Raw genomic sequence first — 15,476 nt, 5'->3', positions numbered from 1 at the left:
TTCTTCTATTAACTTTTTTCATATTAGGGCTATGAAAAATAAAAAAAATAGTTATAATTATTCCAAATAATATTTAACTGGCATTGCATGACTGCTTTAAAAATTGTCTCATTAAGAGATTGCATTAGGATGCATTTGTATTTGATAAACTAAGATAGGGTGAAACTATTATGATAACCTTGTAATAGAAACATTGAAATTATACAAGGTGTGTCATAGATCTGAAACCCAACTCTCAGCTTATTAATGTTATAAAGTCTTGTTATTTATGAAACTCAGCAATCCACAATTTTCCCCAAACATCTACCTTAGTAAGCAATGTATTCAGCTACTTCTTTTTAGAATTATTTAGTTTTTATTATCATTATTTTTTTCACATGTGCTCATAAGGGAGTAACAGAGTGATAAAGAGGAAAAATGAGAAAGCAAGCCACTAGGTCTGGGACTCGAACTGTGGTTGGCCATTTGGGAAGTCCAGTGCTTCAAACACCATGTCACCTGCTGGTCCACAGTTACTTCTTGACTGAGAAAAATACTAGACTGGCAGTTGGACATGCTTGCTGTTTCTGAATATTTTTTTTTGGGAAAAAAAATATTTCCCAATCAAACATTCAATCACTGTACATCACCACAGCTTATAAAAAGAATATTTTCTGCAAAAATACACCGGTCAAGCCTGATGGTGCAAATGATAAGAATATTCCCTGGAAGGATGAACAAATAGAAAGATAGAAATACAACGAATAGAACCAGTTGCACCTCCCGAGTCTGGGATAGGCCAGTGAGAACAAATTCTGTCACCCTGGTATAATTTTCAGGTTCCATTTCTTCTATTAACTTTTTTCATATTAGGGCTATGAAAAATAAAAAAAATAGTTATAATTATTCCAAATAATATTTAACTGGCATTGCATGACTGCTTTAAAAATTGTCTCATTAAGAGATTGCATTAGGATGCATTTGTATTTGATAAACTAAGATAGGGTGAAACTATTATGATAACCTTGTAATAGAAACATTGAAATTATACAAGGTGTGTCATAGATCTGAAACCCAACTCTCAGCTTATTAATGTTATAAAGTCTTGTTATTTATGAAACTCAGCAATCCACAATTTTCCCCAAACATCTACCTTAGTAAGCAATGTATTCAGCTACTTCTTTTTAGAATTATTTAGTTTTTATTATCATTATTTTTTTCACATGTGCTCATAAGGGAGTAACAGAGTGATAAAGAGGAAAAATGAGAAAGCAAGCCACTAGGTCTGGGACTCGAACTGTGGTTGGCCATTTGGGAAGTCCAGTGCTTCAAACACCATGTCACCTGCTGGTCCACAGTTACTTCTTGACTGAGAAAAATACTAGACTGGCAGTTGGACATGCTTGCTGTTTCTGAATATTTTTTTTTGGGAAAAAAAATATTTCCCAATCAAACATTCAATCACTGTACATCACCACAGCTTATAAAAAGAATATTTTCTGCAAAAATACACTACACACCAGTTCAGTTAAAGATATTACCATACATGGTACCAACAATAGAGAAATGGATATACTTGTCACCCAAAGTTGACCCTGTACTGATCCACTCTGCCATTTCAAGGTGACGATGGGAATAAGAATATTTGTAAAATTTTGCTTAACACCTAGTATTGAACTTGACACTACTAGATGGAACAAAACCTGTCAAATAAAAGTGAGATCAAATAAAAGTGAGATAATCATTTACTTTACCAAATATGTTTCCACTTTAAAGCTAAAATTGCCATACCAGGCTGGCTTGGTGGCACATGGGTAGCAGGCTGTCCGAGCAATGCTGGATCTCCATGGGAGGTGGGAAGTGATAGATTTAGTTCCCAGGTAGACCTATAAACACCAGGTGTGTCTACCTATGACCCTGGCTGGCTGGAAGGCTAAGGGTTGGAGGCCACTGAGTAACACCTGTTGAGGATTCTTGTCTGTCTCTTTTTCTCATAAAATAAACAGACTTAAAAATAAAACTTCCACACTAAAGTAAAAATTCATTGTAACCAACAACTAATACAAGATAATTGCTTCTGTAATTAAGGTTAAGTAGTTAAGGTTCTAAAAGCCAAGTAGACATGTCAGTGTCCAGAAATTTATGAATACTACGTACACTATTGATTAAATAAAGCCAATGCTTTTCATTTGGAACCTAGTGATAAGATGTGTAAATAATTTTAACAAACCTACACATAAAACATATGACTTTCACTGTGTTATAAGTGCATTGTCTTAAGAGGAAGAGCAGACTTACTCAAGTAGAATCACTGAGGACAAAAACGGTATTTCCCAGGAATCTGACAGCAGAAGCAAAAGGATAAAAGCCCTCAGAAAGCTCCATAGCTTGAGACCACTTAACAAAGCAGCAAATATCCTCGTGCTCATGAACTGCCCATTGAGAACTTCAGTAAGCTAAATGATCTCATTTAGTAAAACAGGAAAAGTGTAAATGTGATTTGGAAAGACTTTAACCAAAAGAAAGATAATTCTGCCCCTTTTGTGATCTTGAAATTCTTAAAAACTTGCTAATCCAAAAGACATTGTTTCCTAAGATTTGAGAAAGCAATATTTTACTATTTACTCAGAAGAAGCAGCCTATAGTCTTTATAACTAACAACATAGTAAGTATGAATTGTAAATTTCAGCACTAACTAATTTATGCTCACTGATGAGTAAACTAAGGTTTTTTTGGAGGGGAACCCTTTACCAAAAACATCTGGATCATTATGGTTACTTAGATGATTCAGAAATTTTGCTATTGTGCTAGGCCAGTTTTGATAAATGAGAGTGATTAGGTTATCTATTCTTAAATAATAATCCTTTTATTATTTAAAGATGTCTATTTCAAAGCACTACATGCTTTTATGATCCAATGTTTTTTTACACTTTTCATGGAATATAGTAATATGATTCTTCTTATTATTGTCACACAAGCCCTCTCTTCCTATGTCCTATTCTATGCCCATTCCATTGAAGAGAAAGTAAAAAATGAAACTAGGAAAGAATTTAAGCGAATGAGTGTTGCCCTGGGAAGACATTTTTTCTATTATAAAATAGAAAGGTTCATTGTACAAGGAAAAAAAATTCAAAGAGATCTCCTTTTGTATTTCAACATTTAATATATGACATAAAATTAGAAACCAAGGGTAAGTACTTTGTCTTAGGAACCAAAATTAACCTAATTTGTTCCTCAGGAAAGAAATACAGAACATTCAGCCTTCCTCACTCCTTAATGAATTTTCCTCTCTGATCTTCAGAGCCATCAAGTTGAAAAGAGATACTCTACTGGAACATCTCTGTCCCATAGGCAGCAAGCAAATCCCCTTTGCCTCAAGCTAGCAATGCTCAGGCACTACTCACACCCGCCGCCACACACACACACACACACACACACACACACACACACAAACGTCACTTCCTCAGTGAAAGACTAACAGATAGGTTCCCCACATTAACAATACCATAGCCTAAAATATCATAGAAACACACAATTCTGGCAATGGACAGCATTTGTTATTTAACACTTGTCAAAACAAAGCACCACACATGCTGTTAAAAGCTCTATTCCAAGTATATAGCTTATGTGTCACTTATATAAATATTAATTTGGGACCAGCAGTTGGCATAAGGGCTATGTTGCTGGACTCCCATGTAGTTGACCGTGATTGGAGTCCCAGACACGTGGTTTAAACTCATGCCAGGCACATGTGCATGCGTGCCCAAGATCCTGAGAGGAGAATGGAGAAGAAAGGATTGCGGTGTGGCCACCCCTCTGGGGGGTGATTTCTCGCTTTCTGTCTCTGTCTCTCTGTGTCTTACTGGCGAGCACATGTGCCCTATAGCAAAAGCCCCTGCAAATAAATGAATAAATAATTTTTTTTATGGACCAGCAGGTGGTGTGGAGGTTAGGGCAGTTGGAACCCACATAGCTAACTCCATGGTTCAAATCCTAGACCTGGCAGCTTGAAAATCACATTGGGCTCATGGGCATGTGTGCCCAAAATCCAGAGAAGAGAATGGAGGGGAAGGGATTATAGCATGGCCATCTCTCCTGGAGGCAATTTCTCACTTTCCCTCTGTCTGTCTCCATCTCTCTCCTGCAAGCACAGGTACCCTATAGCAAAAACTTAAAAAAAAAAAAAAGTCATTTGTTTGTTCAACTCATATTTAGAGAGTACTTACTATATGATAACCACTGAAACTGCAACAAGGAAGCCAATGTCTGTCTCATCAAACTTTCACTCTAGAAATATGGACACAAAATAAGCATCAAACAAATAAGAGAGAAATAAAAAGGGGGTTGTGATGGAGAGTGAATGGTGGTGGTGGATGCAGCGATGGGGTTTTAGAAAAGCTTCTCTGAATTAGTGACTTTTCAATGAACGTAGAAAGGCAGAAAAAAAAAACATTTCAGGAATAAAAAGCAGCAAATGCAGAAGCTGAGCAGCAGGGAGGATTTTTCTAGGAGCTGTGGAAGACCTGCTACTGCTAGATGCGCAAGAACAGAAGAGATGAACAAAGACAAAATAATGCAGCCAAAACAAACAAAAAATACTTAATAGCATCCAATATATTTGTAAACAAAATCCAGGGAATAGCTTAGTAAGATTTGAAGTTAAGAAATATCACACTGGCTGTTATGTGAATAAATTGAACTGAAACAAGATTATAGGGGGAAAATTATGGTTTATACTAAAGATATAGCAATACCTCTTTAGAAAAATAAGTAGTTTAGGACCAGCACATAATGGTTACATTGCTGAACTCCCATGTAGTCAATGATGGTTCAAGTCCCACTTCCTGTGGCTTAAAACTCACGCCAGTCACGTGTACATGTGTGCTCAAAATCCCAAGAAGAGAATAAGAGGAGAAGGGATTGCAGTCTGGCCATCCCCCCCTGGCGGAGGGGATGATTTCTTGCTTTCTGTCTTTCTCTGTCTCTCTGGAGAGAGCATACACCCTATAGCAAAAAATCTCTCTTAAAAAAAAGAAAAATAAATAATTTGTTTAGAAAATAGGAGATTCAATTGGCAGAATTTAATGGTAGATTTTATGTTGCTGTCATCATACTACTAAAGTCAGCTGGAATTTGAATTCCATAATGACAGTTTTTTAAATTGTCTTTTTATCTTCTGTGTCTGAAATGAAGTTCACCCAACACATTCTAGGTCCTTAATAGTATCTGGCTAAATCTACCATTTATGTTTAGGTGTGCCTTGTCACAATCTATAAAAAGCTGGGAATTCTGCCAAGAAAACCCAAAGAAAGGAAAATTGTTTGTGGGAAATTCTTGGGGGAGATAGGCATCCATAGAGACTGAACAGACATTTCTATACAAGTGTACCATTTAGGAGAGGGTATCTGTTTCAAACCAGGTCTAATGCTTAGCAGCTAGATAAATTGGTTAAGTGTGTTTTACTTCATCATGCATCCACTCACCTACTCACCCCAAAACATTCTGGATGTGAGCTGCTTGCAACACCAAGCAAATTCCCATTGTTTACTTAATCTTCAGGGATATAGTATCTAGAGGATGACTAGGTAAATATCTAGGTGTATAGAGGTCTTCCCTATAGATGAGTGAACTGTGAACTGTCCTTGGGAGAATTAATGCTTCAGGAAATATCAAGTCTGTAAGATTTTGAAGTCATTGCATTTTTCCTCTGTAAGTTTATTCCTAGCTGCATGAAGGATTTTAACTAGAATTTTAAGGAAGACTCTAGCTCTAAAATTCTAACAGTCTATAAAAATAAAAGTATATTGTTCATAGAAGTTCCAGAAAGGCAAATGGAAAGCAATGTGGGTGACAACATGAAGAAATAGTGATATAATCATCATTGTGGATCTAAACAACACCTAAAATAATGAACTGAAATTGATCTTTCTGCTCTTAAGATATTGAACTCACCTGCTATTCTGTGAGATGGTGAAAGAGAGTTCACAAAAGCATCCTTACCATATCGAGGGGAATGTGGAAATCCAGGACCCCAAGTCTTATATAAACCAGTGGCAGAAAATGCCAGGAGATAGCAATTATTCTGATTTCCTGCACACATTGTTGCCCACAATAAATTTGGCAAGAAGAATATATCAGGTCAAAGAAGGCCGATCTCAATGTAAGAATGATCTGAGGATTATGTGCTGTTTTCTCTTATAACAGACTTAGACACCAGTGTTAGTGTTATGGTTCTAACCACATTTGAACCCACTTGCTAGCTCTGTAACCTTTGGCAATGCTCTTACCTCTCTGTGCTTCAAAGTGCTTCATCAGTTCCTGCCCTGAGGTAACAGTGAGCTCCATCACCATGGAGGTAATAACACTACCTATCGCTTAGGTATTATTGGAAGGATTAATGAGCTAATGCATATGAAGCTTGAAAAATATATAGTGCATTGCTCACACAATAGATAATATTAATAATTCCTATTATTATTTTTCTTGATCCCCTCCTTTTCTCCATTATCCTCCCTGCTTCCAAACTGTCTCTGGTGTCAGCAGTTGTCATCCATGCTTTTATGCCTTCTAATTTTGAAGTTTCTGCCATAGAGTGTAGACATTTTGGTATATGTTACTATTTTTATTATTTGTATAATTTCTCCTTAAAAAGTAACAAAGTCAATAGGGAAACTATCATTTTAACATATGATTTCCAAAATAGTCCAAAATACTGTTTATACTTTTCTATTCCCAACTACTTCCTTCGAACTAGAAAGCTAAAAACAAGCACTAAAAAAAAAGTTTGGCAAGACTAAAAGGATGTTATTTCTTTTTTATTTTATTTATTTATTTTTAAAATTTTTCCAGAGGGCATGTGCACTTGCCATGGAGAAAACAAAAGGGAGAGCAGGAAATCCCTTCCCAGATCCCTGGTGGGAAATGATTGCATTGCAGTCCCTTCTCTCTCTCTCTCTCTCTCTCTCTCTCTCTCTCTCTCTCTCTCTTTCTCTCTCTCTGTTTTGGAATTTTAGGCACCCAGGCACATAATCCATGTGTGTCTTTCAAGCTTCTGGGTTTAGTACTACAACCATTCAGTTGGCCATGTGGATCCAGCTGTTCTAACCACTACTCCATGGGCTGGCCCTGATTTCTAAATATTGTCTTCTCCCTTGTTTTCCCCAGAGCCATAGTTCTATGTGATTGTTAATAAATCACTGTCAAATCCTTCAGCCTCTCATAGTAGTACCCTGATCACGCCTCCAACAGAAATGCAGTCATTACATTGTGATCTTTCAGTTTATGTTTTGACAAAAAACAGCAGAAACTCTGATCCCCTCGAGGTCATGGAGCCTGTCTCATCATATGTCTATCTAGTGCCTAAAATAGCTATTGACATACCATGGTCCTCAATATACATTATCGAACTACTGGATGGCTGGTTGAAAGATTACATGGATTTTTAGATGAGTAAGTAAATTAATAAACAACTTTGAAAGAAAAATGTCAACTACTTTCAAACCTACTTATTTCATTAATTCATTTAATCTTTCCTGACTCTGCTTCACTATTCCTGTTGGCCGCACCGCCCCCCATCCTCTCTTTGAAAATTCCTATTCTATCCACATTGCATCTCAGTAAGAGTCTCCTTGCTTTTAAGTCTCCTTTTAATGTTTCTATTCACTCTCAAAATTGTTTTGAAATAAATTCTTCAAAATGAAACATCTCTGGCTCTATCTACCCAGTCTCTTTGCAGGGCTCATCCTGAAGAATAATCAAAACTGTAACTAACTTATGACTAAGTTATGTAACAAAGTTGGCGGTTTTCTTACCTTCCTTTCAGGAATGACAAGATTTAATATTTTGGAAGATAAGAATGGCTCATTCTCTAAGTATGAAATAAACAAAGGTGTTTTCTCAATGCCCTCTTCAGCCTCAAGTTTAAAATACTTGTTTCTGGGATCAAGCTAGAGAAGAAACAATTTGTCTTCCAGCCCCGTGGTTCATATCTGTTGTACACTGTCATCATATTTCCATATGACATTTCCTTACTTGGGGCTTTCTGCTTCTTATCACTGGTCTCTGGGCATTTTACTTAGTTATTCCCATCATTATATCCAAAACACTGTCTCAAAACTAGAGTGGATTATGCAAATGCATAACAGCATTCCACCTACCAATTATTGTGGCAGTCTTGGTGTGGTCAGTGACTGTGGGAAGAGGGATACCTCTTGCTCATGCACAGCAGAGAGCTTTGTATTCTACCTTCTGGTGTATATCAGCTCCTGTCCTGATGTAACAATGAGCTAACTAGCACCATGGTGGAAACTATGAAAAGCAGCTCTCTGGAGGCCAGTGGCAGCCAGGAAGGAATAAACACCCTAAGGGAATAATTTAAAATTTGACGTGTGTTTCATCCAAGGAACATAGAAACACAACTTTTGAGTTGTACAGAACAAATAAGGAAAATAATAATTTCTCAGAATTGGGAGTAGGAAATGATATGATACGTCATATGCTCTTTAGACCATGATGTGCATTTCCAATCCTGCTGTCTCAAAGTATCATATCACTTAGAGACACTGGATCCTTAGAAAATGGATGCCTGTCTACATCAACATTATTATGACATACTTTGAACACTTCATCTATGTTTGGAAGAAAAGTCTTGCACACTTCTTAAATCTGAACTATATATCTGATTTTGAGCAGTTCTTACATGTGTTCATGATTATCTACTATGCATAAGACATTGCAGTATGATATTCTACACCAGATATGCGATGAACAAGATAGAAATAATTCTAATTTCCATGAAACAACCTATAATTGGCTCTCTCATACATGAAACCACAAATGACTGTTCACATCTCTCACCTAGAAAGAATAGGCTTTTACTGGCAATTACCATTCTATGACCAAATGCTGCGGATCCTAAACCAACTGACCAGTTATAGGAGGGTAGGGGTCTAGTAGGGCTGATCACCACACTACCAGAGAGAATGGTACATTGTAAATACTAAGTGAGTTCTCATAGCCTCCCACTAACTTAACAATTCTCTTACAAGTCAATTTTAACAAATTAAATATTTATGATAAATTACTTTTTTCTGTATTAATTTTATACTGTCAACCTGATATCAATTTCACATCTTTCAGAAGTTGCTCTCTACCCTTGAGGACATACTTGAAGATTGCAATGTGCATTTGACAGAATTACTTTTAAAATATTGCCCTATTGGGATCAGTAGTTAGTGCAATGCCTATGTCGCTGGACTCCCACGTAGTTGACTGCGGTTTGTGTCCCGGACCCACATGCCAGGCGCGTGTGCGTGTGTGCCCAAGATCCTGAGAGGAGAATGAAGGAGAAAGGATTGCAGCATGGCCATGCCCCCTGGGGGGTGATTTCTCGCTTTCTGTCTCTCTGTTTCTCTCTGTCTATCTGGCAAGCGCACGTGCCCTATAGCAAAAAAAAAAAAAAAAAACTCTCAAAAAAAAAAATATATATATATATTGCCCTATTGATGGTCCACAAAATGTCTGTAATGCAGTCTTTCATAAACTGCTGAAACCTTCCATTTAAATTGGAGGTGAAAAGACTCAAAGAGTGTTTAAAATGTATCATGGTTTGATAGCCTTGCAGAGAAAATCAGAATAAATATATAATTATAAGGAGTTTAATTCAATGTAAAAAAATTCAAAAGTTTAAGTTATGTTCAGTTTTAACCAGTTGAAAACTCAATTTGGCTTTTTTCAAAGTTTTATTAAATACACATGACAATACATAAATAATGAAAACGTCAATAAGACTAACACATAATGTATTTCAAATTCTTGTGAAACTGAAAATTAGTTACTGAGAAATAGTGATGAATCTTGAAAATAAAAAACTACCCAGGTTTTAGCTAGAGACACACCTTATGTTATTTGTCAATTTAAGATAAATAAATTAAAAATAAGTAAAGCACCTCTTCCCTTGGATCTTCCTTTAGGTTCTTTAGTATTCATAAAGCTATATGCTGGACTTTTAACTTTGTAACTAGTAATTTTAGTTTCATGTGAATGAAAACTGTCATTTTTTTCATTATCATCAGCAATGATTTGAATTTTTAAAAATGAATCACATCATACATGTTTAATATATAGCCTTACAGGTGATGGGATGTATATTGAGTTAGGAAATGTCCTAGAAACTCATTTGAAGAGATTTTTCTGAGGTTGAATGAATAAAATTAACTCTAAAATTTGAAAAAAAAATGGTGCTTCATGAAATAAAGACCAATTGAAAAATTCATGGCATTTTGGCTCAGAGAACCAAGCAGCCATCTTTCTTTCCCTTCCAAATGTATTCTTCAGAGAAATAATCACAGGATTTGAAATATTATAAGGTAAATTGGAAAAGGTGAGAAGTATATCACATACTCCAGGAGTTAAAACTCCTACAAGTAGAGAGCTATAAATGCAAGTTAAGGCAGGAAGATTTGTGATGGGAAGATAGGCTGGGAGATTCATTTTCTCATATCAAATATGTTTGGAAAATAGAAGACATCAGTTAAGATAAGACAATTAAAATAAGAAAAATGCAAACCAAGGACAAAGTAGAAGTGTACATGATGAAAGGAGGTCAGTTCCTAGGAACTAGACTAGTTGCTATAATTTTCCTAAAGGTATAGTTTTGAAAATAAAATTTTAGACACATCCAAGCAATTTATGAAGTATGATTACTTCTTTTCTCACTTGAGACTGCATTAGGATAAAATGGTCGATATGAAATTAATAAGAAAAAAACTAAGAATAAAGGAAAAGGAAGAACACATGCAATTTTCAACAGAAGATGATGTACTTGGAAATTTTCTACCTGAAAATTAGAAAAATAAATTTAAAAGTTTAAAGTTACATCATGTTAATTTAATTCTAAATTTTACAAATACTACCATCCTAAATCTTACTGCTTTGACTAAATACTCAACAAATTTGATTAATAAACATGAGTATGCGTAAATTCTTGTCCATATCTTGGTTAAGAATTCTAGAATTTCCAACAAAGATGATAATATGACTACATGACACATCTAAGTTTTTTTTTTTTTTATAAGAATTCCCTTTTGGAGTTCGCCAAGTTGGTACAATGAGCAAAGCTCACCCTCCTGAATTGAAAAAATTTATGGACAAGAAGTTATCATTAAATTAAATGGTGGCAGACATGTCTAAGGAATATTGTGGGGATTTGATCCATTTATGAATCTTGTGATAGATCAATGTGTGGAGATGGCAATTAGTGGGCAACAGAACAATATTGGAATGGAGGTAATAGAAGGAAATAGTATCATCATGTTAGAAGCCTTGGAACGAGTATAAATAATGGCTGTTCAACAGAAAAGCCCATGTCCCCTTGTCAACAGGCCCGTTTTTACTATGATGTAAAAATCAGGTCATGTACATTTCCATAATAAACTTTTTGTTAAGTAAACTTTAAAAAAAATAATAAATAAATAAATAAAAGAATTCTCTTTTGTCATCACCGTAAACACACTTTACCATGCCGATTTATTCAACCACAAATTTACAAATCACAACTTCGAAGAACTCTTTTTTTTTTTTCTTTTTTTGGAGCTGTTTTTTTCTTATTGGGCACGTGCGCTCGCCAGAAAGACAGAGAGAGACAGAGAGATAGAAAGTGAGAAATTACCCCCCAGAGGGGATGACCACAATGCAATCCCTTCTCCTCCATTCTCCTCTCCTCTCGGGCTCTTGGGCACGCACACACACGCGCCCGGTGAGAGTTTAAGCCACCGGGTCCAGGACTCGAAATGCAGTCGACTACATGGGAGTCAAGCAACATACCATTACGCTAAGTGTTGGTCCCACGACATGCCTAATTTTAAAAAGCACAAAGGGGACTGACCTTATAGTGCTGAGGTGCAGTGCTGCACAGAGGAAGCTGGATCTCTCATGGCCAACTGTAGTTGGAGTCCTGGCCCCTAAGCAGCCTAAAGAGGATGCTGGGTACATACACTTATGAAGAACATCTTCATTCTGTTTGTGACACATTTGCCTTTGTCAGCATCTTAGAGTGAGGTGTGGAGAAGATATTTGAATTGTTCCTTTTTTCTTAATCTCCATTACCAGCCCTGAGCCTCGCCATCCCCTGACCTGGTTTTCTGACATCCCAGATGTTTCAGGGATTCCAAAAGATGAATTACACTTCTCAGTATTTCTCTCTATTGGTATTTCAGAGTTAGCCTTCTCTACCCTGCAAAATTGCTTACAATGCCTTTGTCTTCTCTCTTCCAAACGTTCATTGAAATCTCTTGTCTGCATTTAACTTCTGTCCCATGGCCTTTGTTCTAAGTCTAAATTATTTTCTTTTTACTATTGTTGATATTGTTGCTACTGTTACTATTAGTATACTTAGATCTTAGGAGGGAAAGGAAAAACTAGTGTGTCTTCTTTTTTAAATATAATTTCAATGTACTTATTGTTTATCTTAAAAATCAGATGTTGAAAAAGGATGGGATGACTTTTTTTTTTTTTTTTTGCAAAGGAAAAGTAATGTGAAAAATAATTATTAGGAATGGTGTTAATGGTGATCATGCATGGAAGGGCCAATGCGTACAAAAGCCCTTTTAAAGACTTCTCAAAATCCTCTCCCCCTCAACCACTATTGACATATTGTTCACACCTAACTGCAATAAGAGCAGTCAAATCTTCAATCTCCTTCCTTATAGAAGAAGAAACTATACGATCACTTGGAACTTAAATCAGAGTCTTTGGAACTCTAAAGAACTTATGGTATAAATATGATTGAAAGGCAGTTGATTTATTTTAGGAGAAAAGGGAAAGATTTGTCATAGAAAATGAACTGACCTCCATAAATAATGTCTAGTCTCTATTACTAAGGAAATAAAAGGGACAACTAGCAGACTCTGACAGATGTATACTCTGCAGCCATCTCTGGGCTATCCATCCTTAAGAAGTAATATTACATTATTTATATTCTTCATTAATTGTAGAAGCTAGATTAGAATCCATTAAACAAAAGCAAAAATAAGAAATAAGCATCTGACATCTTTTTATCAATTATATTCAGTATTGCTTAAGGTAAATGTTAGATAAAAATAATCAAGGCAGAATTCCTGAAAGATCTAAGTCATGAGACAATATCTAATTAAAGTCCTCAGAATAAAAATGTCTTTCCCAAAGTATTGAGAACACCTAGATATTGTCCACTTTAAGGGTAACACACACACACACACACACACACACACACACATCCCTAAAGTGTTCAATACATTTTGTCCTTTTTAAGAATTGAAAAGAATTGTAACTGAAAATTTATAATAGAATTACATCTTTTTTTTTTTTTGAGAGGTTTTCGCTATAGGGCGTGTGAGCTCGCCAGACAGAGAGAGACAGACAGAAAGCGAGAAATCACCCCCCAGGGGCGATGGTCACGCCGCAATCCCTTCTCCTCCATTCTCCTCTCAGGATCTTGGGCACGCACACACATGTGCCCGGCATGAGTTTTAAGCCACCGGGTCCGGGATGTGAACTGCGGTTGACTACGTGGGAGTCCAGCGACATAGCCATTACGCTAACTGCTGATTCACATATCTTCTTGATCTAGTAAGCTCAGTAATTCAAATGTCAATTTATGTTTGGTGCTTTAATAATCTTGGTATTTCTAAAAAAGAGTAAGATTACTTTCAATAAAAATACAATCTTAGTATTGAGGTGGGAATGTATTCAAACACTCTAAGAGGGTATTTTTTAAAACTTGCTCTCCACCAAAAGTATATAAAAGGTCCCCCTTTTTTTCTGTACAGAAACTATCCTTTTTCAGTTTGCCAATTCTGCGCTTCTTATATTATAATTATCTGCTTTCAATTCTTTTCTTCCTTCTAGATTTCATGACATTTGTAGGAGAAGACTAGGTAGGAAGGAAAGAAAAAAAGGAAAAAGGAAGGAGGAAAGAAGAATGCAGTTCCTGGTTAGTTTGATTTTTTTTGTCTAGGAAAAATTATCTGATTCCTCAGAGACATCTTTCTCTTGTAACCTCTTCCTAAATTACTGAATAAGAGAGTTTGATGTGAAATCCAACACAGTTAAATGAGATACTGAATAAGAGTGTTTACTCTTTTCCTCTGGAAGAAACAGAAAGTAAATATTGCCAGTATGGAAAGGTTCAAGTTTAACCCACTTAATGTAGGCTCAAAATATTTTTTATTAAATTGAAGCATAAGAGAGTTGAATTTAAGGACTATTTCTTTAAATTACTACTAAATGAGAGACCACCAAAGGTATCAGCTACTTTTCTGATTTTTCAATTCTCAACAGACTATTCCTTTTGCTTTTCCTTTAAGAACATGCGATTCCACAGTCTTTTCATGGCATTTTTTACATCCTCATTCCTCAGTGTGTAGATGAGTGGGTTTAACATCGGGGTGATGGTGGTATAGAACACAGACACAGCCTTATCCAGCGGGAAAGTAGTGGATGGACGGAGGTAAATAAAAATACAAGGGACAAAGAAGAAAGTTACCACTGTCAGATGAGATCCACAGGTAGAGAGAGCTTTGCGCCTGCTCTCTGCAGATCGTTTTCGAAGACTAAATAGAATGACTGTGTAGGAGGCCAGAAGAATGAGGAAACACCCCAGGGAGATGAGACCGCTATTGGCAATCACCAACATGTTTACCAAGGAAGTATCAGCACAGGCAAGTTTTAGGACCGGGTGGACATCACAGAAGTAGTGGTCTATGACCTGGGCATTGCAGTAGGGCAGCTGAAAAGTCAGCAGGGTCTGGATGAAGGAATGACCCAGGGCCCCCAACCAGGACAGAGCTGCCAGCACACTACAAACATTGGCACTCATGATGGTAGTATAACGGAGGGGTTGGCAGATGGCAGCATACCGGTCAAAGGCCATGACTGTCAAAACAAAAATCTCAGCACAACCAAAAAAGTGGAAAGTAAACATCTGAGTTATGCAGCCCCAGTAGGAAATTGTCTTTTTCTCAGAAACAAAGTCTGCAATCATCTTGGGTGCCGTAGCTGAGGAATAGGCAATGTCCACAAAGGATAGGTTACTGAGGAAGAAATACATGGGTGTGTGGAGCCGGTGATTGGAAGAAACTGTAAGCAGGATGAGCAAATTCCCCACCATGATCACGATGTAGAAGATGAGGAAAAGGGCAAAGAACATCAACTGCATTCTAGGATCTTGGGAAAGTCCTAGGAAAATAAACTCAGAGACATTGTTGGCCACTTCCATGGAGCCCCAGGCAAGACTGATGGGATAGCTCTGGTTATCTGCAAAAGTAAACACATATTATAAACCATTTTAAGAATGAAAAGTGCTTGCATATCAATGTTTATTGCAGCACTATTCACAATTGCTAAGACATGGAATCAACCCAAATGTCCCAGAACAGATGAATGTATTGAAAAACTGTGGCACATATACTCCATGGAATACTATTCAGCCATTAAAAAAAAAAAAAAAAAAACCTCACTTT

At 36.5% G+C, this 15,476-nt stretch overlaps 1 protein-coding gene across 1 annotated transcript; it reads right to left on the bottom strand.

Annotated features, from left to right (window-relative positions):
• Nucleotides 1–14,296: 14,296 nt before the first annotated feature.
• On the bottom strand, nt 14,297–15,238 carry LOC102480818 (olfactory receptor 4S2). Its single transcript, XM_014588154.1, has one exon. It carries the CDS (start codon nt 15,230–15,232, stop codon nt 14,297–14,299), a length of 936 nt encoding a protein of 311 aa, XP_014443640.1. The 5' UTR covers nt 15,233–15,238.
• Between the last annotated feature and the right edge of the window lie 238 nt (nt 15,239–15,476).

The sequence above is a fragment of the Tupaia chinensis genome, unplaced genomic scaffold (assembly GCF_000334495.1).
Source record: "Tupaia chinensis unplaced genomic scaffold, TupChi_1.0 Scaffold000260_1, whole genome shotgun sequence".
Classification (NCBI taxonomy): domain Eukaryota; kingdom Metazoa; phylum Chordata; class Mammalia; order Scandentia; family Tupaiidae; genus Tupaia; species Tupaia belangeri.
The sequence above is the reverse complement of the archived record's forward strand: the minus strand, read 5'-3'. Positions and strand labels throughout refer to the sequence as shown.

What these genes read in the sequence shown, in the direction of transcription:
- LOC102480818 (XM_014588154.1), bottom strand. Translation starts at nt 15,232, where the DNA reads ATGGAAGTGGCCAACAATGTCTCTGAGTTTATTTTCCTAGGACTTTCC.